The sequence below is a fragment of the Sorex araneus genome, chromosome 6, assembly GCF_027595985.1.
Source record: "Sorex araneus isolate mSorAra2 chromosome 6, mSorAra2.pri, whole genome shotgun sequence".
Lineage (NCBI taxonomy): Eukaryota > Metazoa > Chordata > Mammalia > Eulipotyphla > Soricidae > Sorex > Sorex araneus.
The window spans coordinates 108,041,243-108,060,772 of NC_073307.1; the positions used below are offsets into that span (position 1 = coordinate 108,041,243).

General features: G+C 35.4%; 2 protein-coding genes and 1 pseudogene across 2 annotated transcripts; 2 read left to right on the forward strand and 1 right to left on the reverse strand.

Moving 5' to 3' along the window:
- Positions 1–19,530, forward strand: part of LOC129406086 (uncharacterized) — a 144,288-nt pseudogene that overhangs the window by 105,891 nt on the left and 18,867 nt on the right.
- On the forward strand, positions 4,806–5,753 carry LOC101550699 (olfactory receptor 10A4). The gene has a single exon (XM_004613648.3). The coding sequence runs from the start codon at positions 4,806–4,808 to the stop codon at positions 5,751–5,753; it is 948 nt and encodes a 315-aa protein (XP_004613705.2).
- On the reverse strand, positions 16,341–17,288 carry LOC101542684 (olfactory receptor 2D2-like). The gene has a single exon (XM_004613694.2). It carries the CDS (start codon positions 17,286–17,288, stop codon positions 16,341–16,343), a length of 948 nt encoding a protein of 315 aa, XP_004613751.2.

The window sequence follows — 19,530 nt, forward strand, 5'->3', positions numbered from 1 at the left end:
GGGCTCTCCAAGAGGGGAGGAGGAATCGAAACCCGGTCGGTCTCATGCAAGGCAAATGCCCTATCTGCTGTGCTATCGTTCCAGCCCTGCCCTATCACTCCAGCATATTAAAAAATGTATGATACCTAAAACAGATGGTAACAATTAAAATCAGACTTCAATTTACATAGTATGAATCCTGAATCCTTGCCCTAGAATCACAATATCTTATCCACCTTCAAACTCTAAGTAAAAGTTATAGCAAAATATACTACACATTCTAGTCCTCAAGGTTCCTTTGGTAAAGAGGGCATGGAATATGGCAAGAGAGATAGATAGTAAGCTGGAAAAACATTTTCATTTCAGTTGCCTGACCCAGGTTCAATACCTGGCACCCCATATGGTCCCCTGAGCCATTCCAGGAGCCACCACTGAGTAAAGAGCCGGGAGTAATCCCTGAGTTCCACTGAGTATGGCCCCAGAACAAGAACAGATGATGGAGTCCATAATGATGGAGCCTGTCTGGAGGCATGATGATAATTTTGGAGCATGGAAGTGAGTGGCTGCCGGGGAGTTGTTCAGGTAGGCACTGGGCTGACCTGCCCTTCTAAAGACATCTCAGCCATAAGCGAGAATTCAAATAGTTTGGGCAGCTGTTTAATCTCTTTAGAGATTTATTTGAGTCTCTTGAGCAGGGTCAGTAGATGAGTTTATATGACCACACTGGAGGTGGTTTGTGATCATGTTCCAGGACTTTTAGAAGTACAGAGAGGTGAGGAAGGTAGCTCATACTGACATTGAGAAAGCCTGATCCAACAATTATGTTGTGACAAGACAAATGTTAACTAGCAATTCAACAAATATCTATTAATATTTTTAGGTAAGGGGAAATGCAATGCTTGGTTTATGTCTTCAATGAATGCACAATTTTCAGAGTAGAAACATTATTATTATTATTATTATATAAATCACTATTATAAGGGTTTTTTTTTTGCTTTTTTGGGTCACACTTGGTGATGCACAGGGATTACTCCTGACTCTGCCTCAGGAATTACCCCTGGTGGTGCTCAAGGGACCACATGGGATACTGGAAATCAAATCCAAGTCGGTCACGTGCAAGGCAAATGCACTACCTGTTGTGCTATTGCTCCAGCTCCTGTTATAAGTATTTTAAGTCAATAAGTAGGCTGAAGATCAAGTGAAAGAGTACATATTCTGCATATAAAAAGGTCTTCACTCAATTCCTATTACCACACGATGCCCAAGCACCCTTAGACGTGACCCCTACAACAATTAAAACAAATGTGCCAAGGAACACAAGGGACCAGGTAATGCTTCATTGGTGCATGTCAGTGGTCAAAAAAGAATTATAAGGAAGTTGACATTCTTTGGATCTTGGATGAAAAATCTTGATATAATTGATATGCATTTTACTGAAGTGTTTGTTAAATTATTTCAGAAAATGCTTGTTACCACATTCTAGAGATCTGTTCCTGATGATCAATCATCATCCATAACTGAATAAATCCATCCATAACTGAAATCATAAAGTTTCTGGTTGAAAAGTTACTTTTTACTTAAAATATGTAAACTGCAACTTGGAATCAATTTATTTTGGAATATAGTTTAAGTGTCATGCTGTAAAGCTTTGACTGTCCTAGGAAATATTTATTATTATTATTTATTTTATTGAATCACCATGTGGAAAGTTATAAAGTTCTCAGGCTTAGTCTCAGTTATACAATGCTCAAACACCCATCCCTTCACCAGTGCCCACATTCCATCACCAAAAACCCCAGTATACGTCCTACCTCCGACCACCCCACCCCCACCTGCGTAACTGATAAATTTCACTTCATTTTCTCTTTACCTTAATTACATTCCATATTTCAACACAAAACTCATTATTGTTGTTGGAGTTTACCCCCCCCAAAAAAAAAAACAAACAGCCCTACTGACAAGGAAGCATTTGATAATTAGCTTTCCATTGCTGAGAATGAAGAGATATGACGTCACGCTTCTGCGGTAGTGGCAGCGTGGTTTAGGATGTCTGTATTTTAGTAATTAAGTCCAGGGAGATTTATGTTAGAAATTGCATAATTTCCTTCCTGGGGCAGTATGGGGCAATGGCTTAGTTCACAGTCTAGAGACATGGCTACACGCAGTTTCTGGGACCAAAAGTAGTCTAGCTGGCCTCCGAATCATGGTCAATCAGCAGCAAAGAGGCCACACCAAAGTGTGGCCACGGAAATATTTTTATTAAATACTTGAGATGATTGGACAGTCACGATATAGTGAATGATGCAAATATGTTATAATAAATAAAGGTTTTAAATATCTTCTCAGAGAAAAAAATGTTTAAAAGGTAAATTTATCATGGAAAATAAAACCAAGTATGCCATCTATAAAACACACAGCCAGAGGTCTTAGTTGACCCTAGTCTTAATTAAAAAATCCAACAGTGTCATCAAATTGCTATAAGAATAATTAAACCTTAGGCTATATTAATTGCTAAGCAGTTATAGTTAAATACTTAAATAAGTACAAAAGATTCAATGATGTATGACATTATCCTAATGGCAATAGTAATTAGAAAATGAATAGATTCACAGATTGACATTACAAAAAATGTTCTAATAGAAATTCACACTTGGTGTTTAAAAGGGTAAATATATAACACCTCGTTATGCAAAGAGAGTACACAAAAACATCATAAATAAAATATTTATGATCAAATGTAATATGAATAGAAAATTCGATATAATTTCAGGAAGAGAATTTGAAGAACAGAGTACTGTAAATTCAAGGAGTGGTAAACAAACATGAATTTTGTGTGACCGAAGCATTATCTGAATAAAGAATTAGAAACTTGGAAAATAAGCTCCATTAGGGAAAAAAGAATTTACCTATTTGTAGTTTCAAATTCTCTTAAATCTAAATTTGTGAATATTGTATGAGACTCTACTGTATAATCTTTTGTGTCAAAATTCCTTAGGACTAGGGGTCACAGTTTCTATATTCTGTCCTTACTAGATATTTTCCTGATTATTTTTACACTTATAATTTGTTTTCTTAATAAAATTTTACTATTCCTCTACATTATTCTATGAATAAAACATTCATAAGGGGGCTGTAGAGTTACATTGAGCGTGGCCAGGAGTGATGCTGAGCACAGAGCCAAGAGTAAAGCCTGAGCAGAATCATGTCAGCACAGTAGCCAAGACCAAACAAAAATGTTGACTAAGATGATTTTTGCTTTCAAGAAATATACCAAATATAGTATCAGATGAATATATAAATTAATAACTAATCTAAGGTATGACCTAATATGTTGAAACTTTATTCCCATCTCTAGAAATTATCTTGATTTTTGCTCTCATGCTATGCTTTATGCAAACACTATGGATTAGGATTTAGTCACCCTTCTCAGATGGTGTGTGAAAAAGCTGCCAGTGGGTAAATCTATGACTTTACTGTCAGATTGCCAACAATGCTTACCCTGATGTTGATAGTTGCGATCTAACCTGAAAATATTTTTCAAATTTTCTGTGCCTCAGATTTCTTGGCTGTAAAGTAGTCTAATAATCCCTGTATTTTTGAGTTGTGAGATTTCAAATAATGCAATGCATGCTACATACTTAGAATAATACCTGATACTTATTTGGTATATAATAATAGTTCTATTAAAATAGACATCAAAGACCTTTTCATACAAGTAATGCCTCAGTTGAGTTTTATAAGTGAAGAGGAAATAAGAAAAACTAATAGCATAGTTATCACTGCTTTTGTGCTTTATCATCTCTTCCCTAATTCACCCTGATTTTACTTCTTATACCTACTCAGCATCCTCCCAATGAAGGCTCCTCTGACACTAACCTGATGCCTATCTCCTCTGCTGAAAATTCTTCTTCATTGTTCCTTTCCCATCTCACATACTATATATGATTCTATTTTTATCATTTATATTTATCTCTCCTTCCCCGTGGAAGATAAGTCTTATGAATATGGAGATTTTTATATATCTTACTGATGTGCCATATAGTTGTGACACATAGAAGATAATCAGTATTTTTGCAAAAATTATTTTTAATCAAAAAAGAGGCTAGTGTGATTTCTCCAATGGCTTAAAGTATATTTTGAAATATATAAAAATATAATAATTAGCATGTATTAAATCCGTGCATATTTTAAATTTCTAAGAATTGCAAAGAACTTCAGGGTCCAATTTTGAAACTTATTTATAAATATCATCCTAAAATATCCAATTTGTTTTTCATAGTATTTAATATTCTTATTCATGCTTTCATTTATAATGAATTCATGCCTAGGGCAGTCAAGATTGGAATCCCCTCAAGTATTATTGGTAATTGTTGGTTCACTTTTCTTGTGCTTCCTGTCATATTTTGCAGAAAACATGTCCTTGCTTTCCTCATTTGGTGTTCATCAAGATTCCTCTCTTAAGAAATGCCTTCCCTGGCTTTAGTATCTTTAATATCACTGGCTACAAAGGAGAGGTAGGTAGAATAGCAAAACTAAAGCTGTGACTTTGAGCATACTGCAGGGAGCAGAGACAAGTCAAGAGATGGTACTGAATATTAGTTCAGTCTGTGAGGGCAAAAAGTATTCTTCAAAGAAAAAACCAAGAATACGGTATTCAATCTTACTTTTATTTTAACAGTGTGGGAAGTTTGATCTTCAATGACTATAACAAGAAAGTGGAGAATGAGATTACAGAAGGCTCTCTTTCTGTGATAAAACATCTAGGCGACATATGAACACTTCTACCTTCCTGCAGTATGAACACCTTATAAAATCTGGGGCAGAAGATGATGTGGGGAAACTGGACAATTGTCAGTGAGTTTGTTCTTTTGAGCTTCTCAACCCTATCCTCTGAGCTACAAGCTCTTCTATTTTTCCTTTTTTTGACCATTTACATGATTACCCTAATGGGAAATGTCCTTATCATTCTGGTCACTACAGTTGATTCTGCCCTACAGAGTCCCATGTACTTCTTCCTCAGGAATTTGTCCTTCCTGGAAATAGGTTTCAACTTGGTCATTGTACCCAAGATGCTGGGAACCCTAATCATTCAAGACACTACCATCTCCTTCCTTGGCTGTGCCACTCAGATGTATTTCTTTTTCTTTTTCGGAGCTGCCGAATGCTGCCTCCTGGCCACAATGGCATATGATCGCTTTGTGGCCATCTGTGACCCTTTGCGCTACCCAGTCATCATGGACCGCAGGGCATGTACCCAACTGGCAGCTGCTTCTTGGTTCTCGGGATTTCCTGTGGCCACTGTGCAAACCACATGGATTTTCAGTTTCCCTTTCTGTGGCCCCAACAGGGTAAACCACTTCTTCTGTGACAGCCCCCCTGTCATTGCACTGGTGTGTGCTGATACCTCTCTGTTTGAACTAGAGGCGCTGACAGCCACTGTCCTATTCATCCTCTTCCCTTTCTTGTTGATCCTAGGGTCTTATGTCCGCATCCTCTCCACTATTTTCAGGATGCCCTCAACTGAAGGGAAGCGCAAGGCCTTCTCCACCTGCTCCTCCCACCTCCTGGTTGTCTCCCTCTTCTATAGCACTGCCATCCTCACATACTTCCGACCCCGATCCAGTACCTCTCCGGAGGGCAAGAAGCTGCTGTCACTCTCCTACACAGTGGTGACACCCATGTTGAACCCCATCATCTACAGCTTAAGGAATAGTGAAGTGAAGGCTGCGTTGAAGCGGGTCGGCCGCAGGACCCTGGGCCGTAGGAAACTATAACTGACAGACGGAAACCGAAGGGCTAGAATGCAGGCACAAAAGTGAAAAAATATTTATTGAATCAAATTTTGGATCTGCTCTTCCAGAAATTGGGATATTAGACTTTTCATTGGGATGTTTCTAAGTGATTAACCTAAGTGATTAAAGAAAGCATGACCTACTTTTTTTCATCGGGATTGTGGCTTCAGAATTTCAAGGAATGCTGCTAGTGTACACAGATTAGGAGCCAATATGGGGCATGATGACCCCACTACGGTTTGTCGTTTGTTTTAGACTTTCTTGGACTTCTTTATCCATTTAGTTTTGTAATCTTCTGCTGTACTTTCTTTCTTTTGTCCAAATTCTCTACCTGCAACTTTTAAGAGTGGTAACCATGCAAGGTAAAGATTTAATAATATTGATATAAAAATAAGACATTTGCTTCTTTTATTTATTTCTCCAGGAAATTTTCAGTTGAAATAAAAATTTCAACAAAAAGTTTCTTCAGTACTCCAAATACTAGATTCTTGTAGGCCTACCGGACATATTGGTAAGCAAAGCAGACATTTTATTTTTCCTCATACAACTTATTATTTTTCTCTAGTGAAGTATGATATATTAAAAGGATATTTAGAACTTTACTAATTTATGAAGCATGCATGTTTAGAGGGTTAACAATTGAGGAATTCTTCCTTTCCTACTATAAGTGGTGCCTCATCTGGAAAAAGAAAACTATTCTATGCTGACAACTAACAAAATTTCTAATTATTTGACACAAAGAATATAAATAAATCTCCAGGAAAGCATAGAAAATTTCAGAAAATTGCTATATATGATTCAAATATTCTTTGTTAATTAAATTTTTTAAATCATTTTTGATTAGATAAAACCAATTGTGCTTTTTAAGCCTGCACATCACTCAATAAGTGTAATAATTCTTTTATAATTTTGTCCAGTGAATGTAGCCATATTCTTGGCAAATCACAGACCTGCAACATGGATTCTATAGTGTTAAATGAGCTATTTGTAACTTTATATGAATTCACAAAGTAAAATAGCATTTACTCATTAGGAATATTTGTTCCACAAACTCTATACTTAAACATCTATAATGTATTGTAGAGTTACAAGGGACAGTCAAATCCTTCACACAAAATACCATTCAGCTATAACTTTTTTTTAATTATTAAATCACCATGAAGTACACAGTTACAAAGTTGATCCTGACAGGTATAACGTTATAATGTTTCAGAAGGCAGCACATTCTGAAATATCACCACAACAAACTACAAGTATAAAAACAAATCATGGAAGTTCTGTGGCATGGTAACAATCATACAATTTAACAGACTGATATCACTCTAAATATATAGTCTCCAATTAAGTTCAGCTTTAATCGTTGCTTCAAATTCATTTTTCTTAGCCTGTAAATAAGTTGTTTACCTGGCAATAAAAAAAAAAAAACTTTGTAGTTGGGACTAAAGAACTTTAAGTGATTAGTCTGGGAGGGGGCATGGGCAGAGAGGGAGAAGTCGGCTAGATTTTCCAGGTAAATTCAATTTATGATAATGGTCCTTCTAAATGGGAGCAAAAAGATCAAAGTAAGAGAAAAAAAAATCCATGAATGCCTGCACCGGTTTACAATCCTCTCAACATTGGAAGAGAGTTTCCTTATAATCCATATCTTCACCAACATTCTTATTTCTTTTCTTTTTGATGATACCTATTTCAAGATTTTTTTAATTTATTTATTTATTTTTAATTAGTGAATCACCGTGAGGGCACATTTACAGATTTATACACTTTTGTGCTTATGCTTCCCTCATACAAAGTTCGGGAACCCATCCCTTCACCAGTGCCCATTCTCCACCACCAGTAAACCCAGCATCCCTCCCACCCTCCCCAATCCCATCTCCCACCACCCCACCCTGCCACTGTGGCAGGGCATTCCCTTCTGTTCTCTCTCTCTAATTAGCTGTTGTGGTTTGCAATAAAGGTGTTGAGTGGCCACTGTGCTCAGTCTCTAGCCCTCATTCAGCCCGCAACTCCCTTCCCCCACATGGCCTTCAACTACATTATAGTTGGTGATCCCTTCTCTGAGTTGCCCTTTCCCCAGAATGTGAGGCCAGCCTCCAAGCCATGGAGTCAACCTCCGGGTACTTATTTCTACAATTCTTGGGTGTTAGTCTCCCACTCTGTTATTCTATATACCATAGATGAGTGCAGTCTTTCTATGTCTGTCTCTCTCTTTCTGACTCATTTCACTCAGCATGAAACTTTTCGTGCCGATCCACTTAAATACAAAATTCATGACCTCCTTTTTTCTGACAGCTGCATAGTCCTATTTCAAGATTTTAAAGGGAATATCACATTGTGGTTTTGATTTTCATTTCCCTGATAATTAGTTGAGAAACTTTTCATGTACTTTTTGACAATCTGTACTTCTTTGAAAATCTGTCTATTCAGATCATTTGCCACATTGAAATTAGATTGTTTGATTTTGTTCTGATTCTTAATATTCGTCATATGCATATTCTTTTTTTTTTTTGTTTTTGCTTTTTGGGTCACACCTGGCGATGCACAGGGGTTACTCCTGGCTCTGCACTCAGGAATTACCCCTGGCCGTGCTCAGGGGACCATATGGGATGCTGGGATTTGAACCCTGGTCGGCCGCGTGCAAGGCAAACGCCCTACCCGCTGTGCTATCTCTCCAGCCCCTCTTTATTATTTTTGATATGTCTCATTTTTTTTATTTTTGACAGGCCTGGAAATGTTTTATATTAAATTTCATTAATCTTTTAAAGATTCAACTTTGATTGTATTGACTGCTTCAATTTGTTTCTTGTTTTGTAGCTAATTTACACTTTGATTGTCATAATTTATGATATTATGCACAATTTGGGTTGAATTGATTCTTATTTTTTATTTCCATAGGTGAATTTTGAATAATTAAATTGAGGTATCTCTTTATTTTAAATATAGAAGTAAAAATAGCGTGATAAACTTGTTCTTGTGTGCTGTTTTAGCATTATCTCATTAGCTACGACATAATATGGTTTCCCTTCACTGTGTTCAAATAATTTTATTTTTCTTGTCAAAATTTCTCTAGTAATAGCTTATGAGAAGTGTGCAACTTATTTTTCAAGTACGTGAAAATTTCGCAAAGATATTTCTGTTATTTCAAAATTTATTCCATTCTGGCACATTAAATACATAATAAAATTTGGATCCTTCACTGAGACTAGTTTTATGTTTCAGAGTGTAATCTAAATTGGTAAATATTCTGTGTACTTTAATGTATGTTATTGCTATCAAATGGGATTCTGTAAATGTTTTGGACTCCATAAAATAATCAATCAACTGAATATTTTATGAGTTACTAAAATAGATAACTAAAACAAAATAGGGGAGATTTTTGTTATGTATCCCACTTTTAATAGAAAATTTTTAAAAAACGCAAAGTATAAAAAATACTTTAATTATAACTCTACTAAGGTTCTAGTATCCAGAATTTATAAAGAACATGTGCAACTCAAGAACAGCAACAACAACACAATAAAACAATTTTTAATTGGGCAGATAACTTGAAAAAGCATTTCTCCAAAGTAACTATACAAAAGGCTAACTAATAGAAGACAGAAGATGCCAAACTCCATTAGGCATTTGGAAAATGCAAATTAAAACCACAAAGTGAGGGTCCTGAGAGATAGTACGTGAGGTTAGACACTTCCCTTATATGAAACTGCTTTAGTCATCCCTGATTCAATCCCAAGCAACACATATGTTCCCCCTGAGCACCACCAGAGGTCCCTTCTGAGCACAGAACCAAAAATAGCCCCTAAGAAATGCCAGAGGTGGCCCAACCTTCTCCCAAAAATAGCCCTGTAGCACTGCATTCATTGATTTGCTGGAGCGGGCACCAGCAATGTCTCCATTGTGAGACTTGTTGTTACTGTTTTTGGCATATCGAGTACACCACAGGTAGCTTGCCAGGCTCTGCAGAAATATAATACAAAATTTTAATCACGAAGTAATACCATTGGACTAGAGTAGCTATAATTATTATCAAGTATAGAAAACGGAGAGAGGAAGATACCAAGGGAGGGCGATATAGAGAGGAGAAAGAGAAAGAGAGAGAGAGAGAGGCAGGGAGGAGGAGGATAAAGAGTATTGGTGAGGACTTTTGGAAACTGGAATAAATCATACTTAGCTTTTGGGAATGTAAAATATTGCAGGCACTTTGAAAAATGCTTGGTTCCAAAATAAGTTAAGAATAGATAATACACCGGATCATTACACAAGTCTCAATAAATATTAAAGAATTCAAATATTGTAAGTATTTATGTGACACAAAAGAATTAAATTGAAAACAAATAACAGAAAAATCTCTGACAGGTTTGGAAATATTTAAAAATTAAATAACACACTTCTAAATTAACTATTGTTTAGAGAAGATTTTACAAGATAGGATGTATTGAGTTGAATGAAGGGAAAGTACAATATATCATAATTAATGAGATGACAGCAAAGCAGTATAAAGTAGAGGATTTTTATTATAGCTTGATTATATTTGAATTGTAGAATGGTCTTAAATTTATTTCCTCAAAATCAGCTAGAAAACTAGAAAAATAAGAAACAATTAAACCCAGAGTAAGCATAGAACCAGAGATAATGAAGACATGGAAATCAGAGAATCTCAACTGACTGCAAGCAACCCCAAAGGGGATGCAAGTGGTCAGCATGGGTCCTCCAATTCTCCCTCAAAGCTTGGGAGGGAACCAAACCTCATGAAGAAGGAGGTTTGACTTTTAAACAATTTAAACACTAATTTAAATTGATGTATTTATTGATGAAAGTGTTTTCACAGTATACTCATCATTTGCTCTCAGTAGAATTGAGTTACCTCTCCCCACTTTTTCATTATTATTTACCTTTACTTCATGTTAAGCATCATTGTCAATAAATTTCCTCCCTATACACAACTCTGGTTATATATCTAGACCTACATATCCATACAACGTTGGATGTTTCCAGTTCTTTTGGTCCATATTATTCTTATTGGTATATGATGATGTCTCTTTTTTCTTTGTATTTTCCTGATATTAAGTAACATTGAACATTTTTTCATATGCCTCCTGGCCTATACATAGGTCTTCTTGAGGGAAGTGATTCTTCATCTGTCATCATATTTTTTGATGAGGTTGTTGGTATTTTTCTTGTTGAGCTTTGTGAATGGCTTATATATAATTGGATATTAGCCCAGGTTTCTTTGGCATTTCAAAACCCTACTCAGTTGATGTAGTCCTATTTTTGTTTATGTAATCACTTCTTAATTGAAAAAAAATCTGAGACCCATGTGCTGGAGATATTTACCTAAGTTTTCCTCAATGACTTTTATGGACTGTGGTCCATAAAAGGCCCTTATCCTATTTTGAATTAACTACTGTAACGTGTGAGATAAGATTTAAATCTTCTTCTATTTTCTTTTAATATTTTTGCATGTGTCTATCCAGTTTTCCCAATACTATTTGTTGAAGATAATTTTTTGATGTACTTTATTCACCAAGTTCCTTTATCATAACTTAACTATCCTAATATCTGAGGGCTTATCAATGGGCTCTCGAATCTTTTCCATTGATCTAAGAGATTGTCTTATTTCTAATATCACATGTTTTTAATCATTATAGCTTAATAGAATAATTTTAAGAAATCTAGTACCTTCTATCTTATTTTTAGAATATTTTGGAAGTTTTATGATTTCTTACAAATTTAGTGGATTTTATTGTGAGTCCTCAAGCAATGCCGTTAGAATTGTTTGATGCATTTTGCCCTTCAAAATTTATTTAATAAGAAATAAAAAAACTTGTACGAATTATTCATGAAAATTAAATAAAAGGGAATACTTCACAATACTTTTCTATGAGCCAGGATTAACCCTAAAATTTAAACAAAAAGTTTATAAGCTCTTATTTTTTTTTTATTAGTTTATTTTTTTAATTAGGGAGTCATCGTGAGGGTACAGTTACAGATCCATACATCTTTGTGCTCATGTTTCCCCCATACAAAGTTCGAGAACCCATCCCTTCAAGAGTGCCCATTTTCCACCACCAGTAAACCCAACATCCCTCCCCGCCTCCCCAGTCCCGTCTCCCCCCACCCCACCCTGCCACTATGGCAGGGAATTCCCTTTTGTTCTCTCTCTCTGATTAGGTGTTGTGGTTTGCAATAAAGGTGTTGAGTGGCCATTGTGTTAAGCTCTTATTTCTAATAAACATAGAAATAAAGCAAAAAGCAATATTTCTAAAGGTCAAATAGAAAAAAATAACTTAATGCAAAATGGATAAAATAATTAGTAAATTAATAATATCATATAATGAATTTGAATATTAAACTATGAACATGTGGGATTTGTCTTAAGAGTTTGATGATGTTTTGACATACTAGAGCAATTAATATAATTCATCATTTAATCAACTAAATTTTTATATAACTTGCTCAATGATGCCAAAAATCATTTGGCAAAACTCAATATCCACTTCTGATTTTAAAAAAAAGTGAACCAGACAATGATGCAACTTCTGGCAGATGTTTCTCTGGACTTAGTTACTAAAATACTAAAATACAGAAACCCAAAACCGTGAGGCTTCAAAGTGCGGTCACTCGACCTCATACTTCTTCATTCTCAGCAATGGAAAACAAATTATCTAATGCTTCCTTTTCAGCAGGTCCGACTTTAGGGGAGAGACTCTCCAAAAATAATAGTGAGTTTTGTTGAAATATTGAATGCAATCAAAGTGAAAGTAAAGTGAAATTTATTAGTTACACAGGTGGGGGGGCTAGGGGCGTGGGGGTGCTCGGGGTGTGGGGGTGCAGGGTGGAGCTATACTGTGATTCTTGGTGGTGGAATATGTGCACTGGTGAAGCATTGTATAACTGAGACTTAAACCTGAAAACTTTGTAACTTTCCACATGGTGACTCAATAAAAAAATTCAAAAAAAAATAAGCCAGAGATATGGTAATGGGATTAAAACAATTGAATTGCCAGTTTGATCCAAGGTACCACATATGATCTCCTGGGCATAGCCAGAAGTGATCTCTGAGTCAGGAGTAAGTCCTGAGCACAGTAATCTGTGACTCAAAAACCAAAAATAATTACAATAACAACTAAGAAAATGAAGATACTTCCTTAGCTGACATGGATATCTAAGGTATCAGTTTGAAAGAGACAAGCTGAATTCTATCCAACTCCAATCAGGAAGAATAAGGGGAGATCTTTTTTAGTTTATCTTTGATATTGTATGGGATGATGCAATTACTGTCATTAGACACAAGAAAAAAATTGAAAAGAATTCTCAAGAGAAATTAAAGAACGAAAGAAAGAAAGAAAGAAAAAGAAAGAAAGAAGGAAGGAAGGAAAGAAGGAAGGAAGGAAGGAAGGAAGGAAGGAAGGAAGGAAGGAAGGAAGGAAGGAAGGAAGGAAGGAAGGAAGGAAGGGAGGAAGAAACAAACAATGAAAGAATTGATTCACAGATAGTTTCACTATATAGAATACCAGATGAAATAAAGAAATACTATATTTCTTTAAATAAAATATTTATTTAAGTATTTATTAATAATAAAGAAATACTATAACTAATATGTGAGTGCAAAAGCATTGCAGAATACAAGTCAATTTATGAGTGTTCATATCATTTTATTCCTCTTTATCCAAAACATAAGACAATCAATTTGTGAATGGATAAAATAAATCTTGGCTTAAGTATACAAGGAAATACCTCTCAACAATACAAAAGAAACACATCACATATTAAAACACTACTTAGTATTGTTAAAAAGCATTATTCTAGGTTTTAAAAGAAAGCCTAGAACAGAAGCAGAAAATTCCATACTATTTCACTTTACTTAAGTAAAATGTTATGAAAAGTTCAGTTACACATCAGAAAGCAGATCATGGCTTCCAGATTGTAAGGGGGAGATTATGCTGATAGAAAGGGGCACCACAGACCATTTTTTTTTATGGTAGTGAGATTCTTCTATGTAATATGTAGTAATGGCTAGACCAACGTTTTTGGTTTGTTTATTTTTTTAAATGAGCCCTAATATAGAAACATTCACAAAGAGAACTTATTGAATCCAGTAGTATGTTGACTCTCATTGAAGAGTCAGTATTTTGTATTCACAAGATTTGACTCACAGCGTTTCCTTTTTTATTGTGGAAAAATATTTTTATATGGGTTCAACTATCTGCATTAATTTTTTCCAATACCAAGAAGCAATAACTTGATAGATTTAGGAGATGGTCTGCTGAAATCTGAATTACAGTGCTAGCAGGGAGAAAAATCTTTCAGAAATGAAAGTGCTCCTATATGATTATCTTTGCAAGAGCACCTATAAGTAGTGCTCAGTAATATTGCAATCTCTGTAACTGCCAAAATACGCAAGTCAACAAATGAAGGGATACATATAGAGACCCATTTGATTGTTACATCAAAAAATGGTCCCTGAGAAATTTTTGCTATTTGAACCTTACACTCTTGGACTTGATTTAAAATTCCAATTTCCAAATAATATATGTATTCAGTATGCCTTTTTCAAATCCCTCGTAGTTTTAAGGAACTTAACAAACTCTATTATATTTCATATTGTCTAAAATATAATATGATCTTCATATTATTGAGCTACCATGTAGACAAGAGTGTCACTCTGATAGCCCAAAGGACTGATCATATTTCAAAGAGCAAATTGGCATAGTGATACACATAAAGTGGACTAGAGTGAAATTTCAGAATCTCTCAGAATATTATTCCCAAACATTGCAAAGCTATAGAAACAATTTTTAAAGGGAACACCAATGATTCAAACATTATAGGAGAGATGTATGTTACCCCAAAAGATATAGAGCCCAAGCAAGGTGAATTGTTAGAAAAAGTATTAGAAAATCATTAAAGAATATAAAATTAATATCTCTGATAAAAATTTAGGCCTGGTTACCAGATTAAAACTGATATAACAACTGTGATTCATGTTCATTGAGAATTTTTCCCTTTCTCTGGCAAATGCTTTATTGTAAATGTTTCTAGTGGACAATATTATCTTCAGTTACAAGTAGAAGGACTGGAGCCGTAGCACAGCACGTAGGGTGTTTGCCTTGCACTCGGCCAACCTGGGTTCGATTCCCCTGCCCCTCTCCGAGAGCCTGGCAAGCGACAGAGAGTATCCTGTCCTCAAGGCAGAGACTGGCAAGTGACCCGTGGCATATTCAATATGCCAAAAACCGTAACAACAAGTCTCACAATGGAGCCATTGCTGGTGCCCACTCAAGCAAATTGATGAACACCGGGACGACAGTGCTACAGTGCTACAAGTAGAAATTTGTCCTAATTGATATGAGTTTAAAATGTAGTAATAAAAGCTCTAATAATGGAGCTTCATAAAATTTTTATTGAAAATATGAATTAATCACTGGACAAAAGACAACTATAAGGCTATGGTGATACCAAATTATGATGGCCAACATCTGCTGTTTGTCCATGCAGATCCATCCTCTGCTCAAATGCCTAAGAAAGCTGTCCTGTCCTATGTGTAATGTACCTTTAGGTTTCCTGAGGGGTCTCAGGATTTTAAAATGGAAAGCAATACTAAGAAATTATATAGGAGCTTGCAATAGTTATTCCCTTTACTCTCTTTCTCTGCATACATAAACCCACAGCTTTTATCTGGTGTCATAGAAATAAATCTAGTCTCTTAAATTCTCGTTATGGGTTTCTCTAATCCAGGGTTTGGTGATGATTTTTATTCAACTCATACTTTGGGACACCACTATTTTTTGTTTGTTCTAAATTCTGACATAATATTTGTTGTTTTGTTTTTGGGTCACGCCTGGCGATGCACAGAGGTTACTCCTGGCTCAGGCACTCAGGAATTACTTCTGCCCATGCTCAGGGGACCATATGGGATGCTGGGAATCGAACCCGGGTCGGCCGCGTGCAAGGCAAACACCCTACCCACTGTGCTATCGCTCCAGCCCCAGACATTAATTTTTAGGGAGGCATATCCTGATAAATAATACCTATGTGTCTAATAAGAAGTGAGATGGACAACATAGTTTATACATTCTTACTCATGTTCATTGTGTCCTTGCTCTAAACCACACACCCAAGACACACATGCAGGCACATTTGCATACAAATACCCATGAAGAGTCTAATTCATAATAAGGTATTGTGTCACAAGTGTGTCTCGTACTGATTGATGATACAAAGATATTCATGTGTTAAAAATAAGAGTGAAATTAGTTTCTGATAAACATATAGTAAAAAAATTAACTAAAATGATTCCATTGGTTTCAATGATGCTAAAATGTAAATGAATAATTTTTCACTAGTTTAATTTTAGATGCCAATAAAAACAAAAATTAAACAGAAGCAAGAAGTAGACTCTCCTCTAACTATATAATTTCATGAACTCTTTTCTCCTCGAATTTCTATCTTCCTTCTACAATGGAACTTCATGACTGAATATTAGTGAGAGAATAACGTGCTAGGACAACAATCATACCAGCATTATTGAGAAAGTCTCATTAATATTCAAGGAGCCAAAAGATTATGTCAATGAAAAAATCCAAGCCTACATGACAAACTCTTTGTGGCGACTTTCCTCAGAGCTCCTTTCACATCCTTGTTTCTCAGGCTGTAGATGATAGGATTAAGCATGGGGGTCACCATTGAATAGAACACGGACACTAGTTTTTCCTGTTCCTTGGAAGATTTGGGAGTCATATAGGTGACAATTCCTGATCCATAAAACAGAATGACCACTATGAGGTGAGAACCACAAGTGGAAAATGCTTTCAATCTCCCAGTAGCTGATTTCATCTTGATGACAGTCACAATGATGTGGCCATAGGATACCAGAATTAGAGAAACAGGTATGAGGAGAACTACAACCCCCAAGAGGAAAATAACCATCTCTGTTGTATGAGTGTCTGTGGATGCCAAAGTTAGCAGTGCAGGGGCCTCACAAAAAAAATGAGAAATAGTATTGCTCCCTCGATAGGGTAACCTTAGTGTGAAGGTGCTGTCCACCACAGATGCAAATATGCCAGTGGTCCATGATCCTGCAGCAAGCTGGGCACACAACTTCCATGTCATGATGCTAGAGTAATGCAAAGGGTTGCAGATGGCCACATACCGGTCATAGGACATCACTGCCAGGAGGACACATTGTGTGCAGCCCAAAATAAGGAAGACTAGAAGCTGAGCTGCACAACGTGTGAATGAAATGACCTTCTTCTTGGATAGAAGGTGAGCTAGAGCCTGAGGAACGATGTTGGTAGAGAAACAGAGGTCAGCCAGAGACAAGTTGCAGAGGAAATAATACATGGGTGTGTGAAGCTGGGAGTCAATCCAAATTAGAGACATGAGCAACAGATTTCCAAACACAGTGACCAAGTAGACAACCAAGAATAAGACAAAAAGCAGCTTCTGAGTGTAGGGGTCATCAGAGAGTCCCAGAAGGAAGAATTCTGTCACTTGAGTCTGATTTGTCTCTCTCATACTTTCTTTTTAAGTAAGAAGTTACAATATTCTAAACAAAAATTGATAGTCTAAATATATATATATACATATATGTAATATATATTTGTATATATAATTCAAAGGAAGCAAATTAAGTTTCATCCCCAATCACTACCAGTCATTTCAAGAATATTTTATAATGAATTTAGAGGAAGAGCATGATGTTTTAATTGTAAAATCTTGAACGTTGCAGAACAGTAACTTGTAAAATGATTTATTGATTTCTTGAGTCATCTGGCAAGTTAAGGGGAGATCAAAAGAAAGTCTTTATTCTGAATCTCAGATTTCTAACAATCAAATTATAAACTAAATTTTCTAGAAAGCCTTGCCATTAATTTACATTTGATTATAAATTAAGAGTCTTGATTTGTTTGCTGTTTTTATCAATATCAAATATCCTCTATGATATTCTGCATAGATTTTGAAAGCTTTGGGAATACAACTGTTTACGTTATATATTTTCTTTAATTGTCACTAAGGTATAGAAGTCAGAAAGAATCACTGTATCATGCAGATTGACATTTTTCCTTGAGAAAGTAACCTACTTTTTAAAAGCCTGTAATAGTAAGGGGTTGTTGGGAGAGTATGCCATTATTTCTTTGATAATCTTATCATCAGTTTCATTTGGTAATCTGTTATAATATATTTTCCATATTCAGGGGTAAACAGTTGTCCTCTGCAATCTCATATCCCTCATCTCTCAAAGTCTTGCTTTAATTGCTTACTCCCAGCAATAAAACAATCTTCTGAAAACTATCACTCTATTTTATTTTTGTATCCTTCCTTAGACATACTAAAGCACTTTTCTCAATAAATTGTTATTAATTCAATTAATTGTTAATATTATCACACTTTAAAATATCATTGAACTGTTTCCCATGCTGAGTGAGACTGTCTCACTGCTGTTCATGATTCCTCGTGTCACAAAAATGTGTGAAATCTCCTGTACATTGCTACCAAGGGTGTATGATCACCAAAATTAAAGTATATTATCTTTAGCTCCATTGTAGCCAAAGTGTCATTGTTTACCCCTATTGCTGTAACTACAAAAACAAAGAGAGTGGAATATGGAATATAGAATAAATTAAAAATCAAAACAAAATCTAGAAAAATTAAAATAAATTTACTGCTATATATGCTAATTATAACTTTTCAACTGTAGTTTTTTGTTGTTGTTGTTCAAACATTTTATGATTCAGTTGTTAAAATAATTCAAAGTTAGCCTGTCAAATTTGATTTGGACTTCAACTATTAGAACAGAAATGTATTACCTACAGAATAGGCAGAATAGACTATCACCCAAAGAGCTCAGTAAATTCTTCGAAGTCAGGACCAAAGACAAAGCAAGAGAACTGTTCATACCTCTCAACTTCTCTTCCATCAAAAGTTTTATCATTGGCCTCATTGTCAATGAATAAGGGCCCATTGCTCAATAATAATTTACATTTAAATGAATTTAACAGGGGGATACTAGAGGCAATCTCTGGAGTTTCTGACATGCCCTGGAGAATTATGAATCATTAGACTGGATCCTGAATTGTATCTCCTCTCAGACGGGTCTCAGGTGATTAGAAAGAGGACAGCAAATGCCATGCAGTTAGTTAACATTTGCGTCGCCACTTACGGGCTTTTTCACCAGTTCTTCTTATATGTATCTTCTTGCTAAAGAACTCATACTATTTTAGTTAATTTCCTTATGGAGGAAAAACAATGATAGGTTACATCCAAGATCTGTAATGTATTTTTGATTTTTAAGAATTTCATGTTTAGAATGCAATTATGATGTTCCCAGTTGATAATAGATTCTCTAGATATTAGTATCTTAAATAATTTCTTTTGCTAATTTGACTTTATTTATTTATTTATTTATTTATTTTTGTTTTTTGGGTCACACCTGGTGATGCTCAGGGGTTACTCCTGGCTTTGCACTCAGGAATTAGTCCTGACGGTGCTTAGGGGACCATATGGGATGCTGGGAATCTAACCTGGGTCGGCCATGTGCAAGGTAAATGCCCTACCCACTGTGCTATCTCTCTAGCCCTAGTTTGACTTTATTTTTATTTATACTTCTGTTTTTTAAATATTTGTCGCTATTCCTACATGCAGTTTGTTATTTTAATAATTGGACAATAAGCTACAAACATAAGTACCCAGAACATACAAGAATTTTCAAATTTAAAAAAAATTAAAAAGTTACATTGTATTGTAAAAAACTAAAAAC

What these genes read in the sequence shown, in the direction of transcription:
- LOC101550699 (XM_004613648.3), top strand. Translation starts at nt 4,806, where the DNA reads ATGATGTGGGGAAACTGGACAATTGTCAGTGAGTTTGTTCTTTTGAGC.
- LOC101542684 (XM_004613694.2), bottom strand. Translation starts at nt 17,288, where the DNA reads ATGAGAGAGACAAATCAGACTCAAGTGACAGAATTCTTCCTTCTGGGA.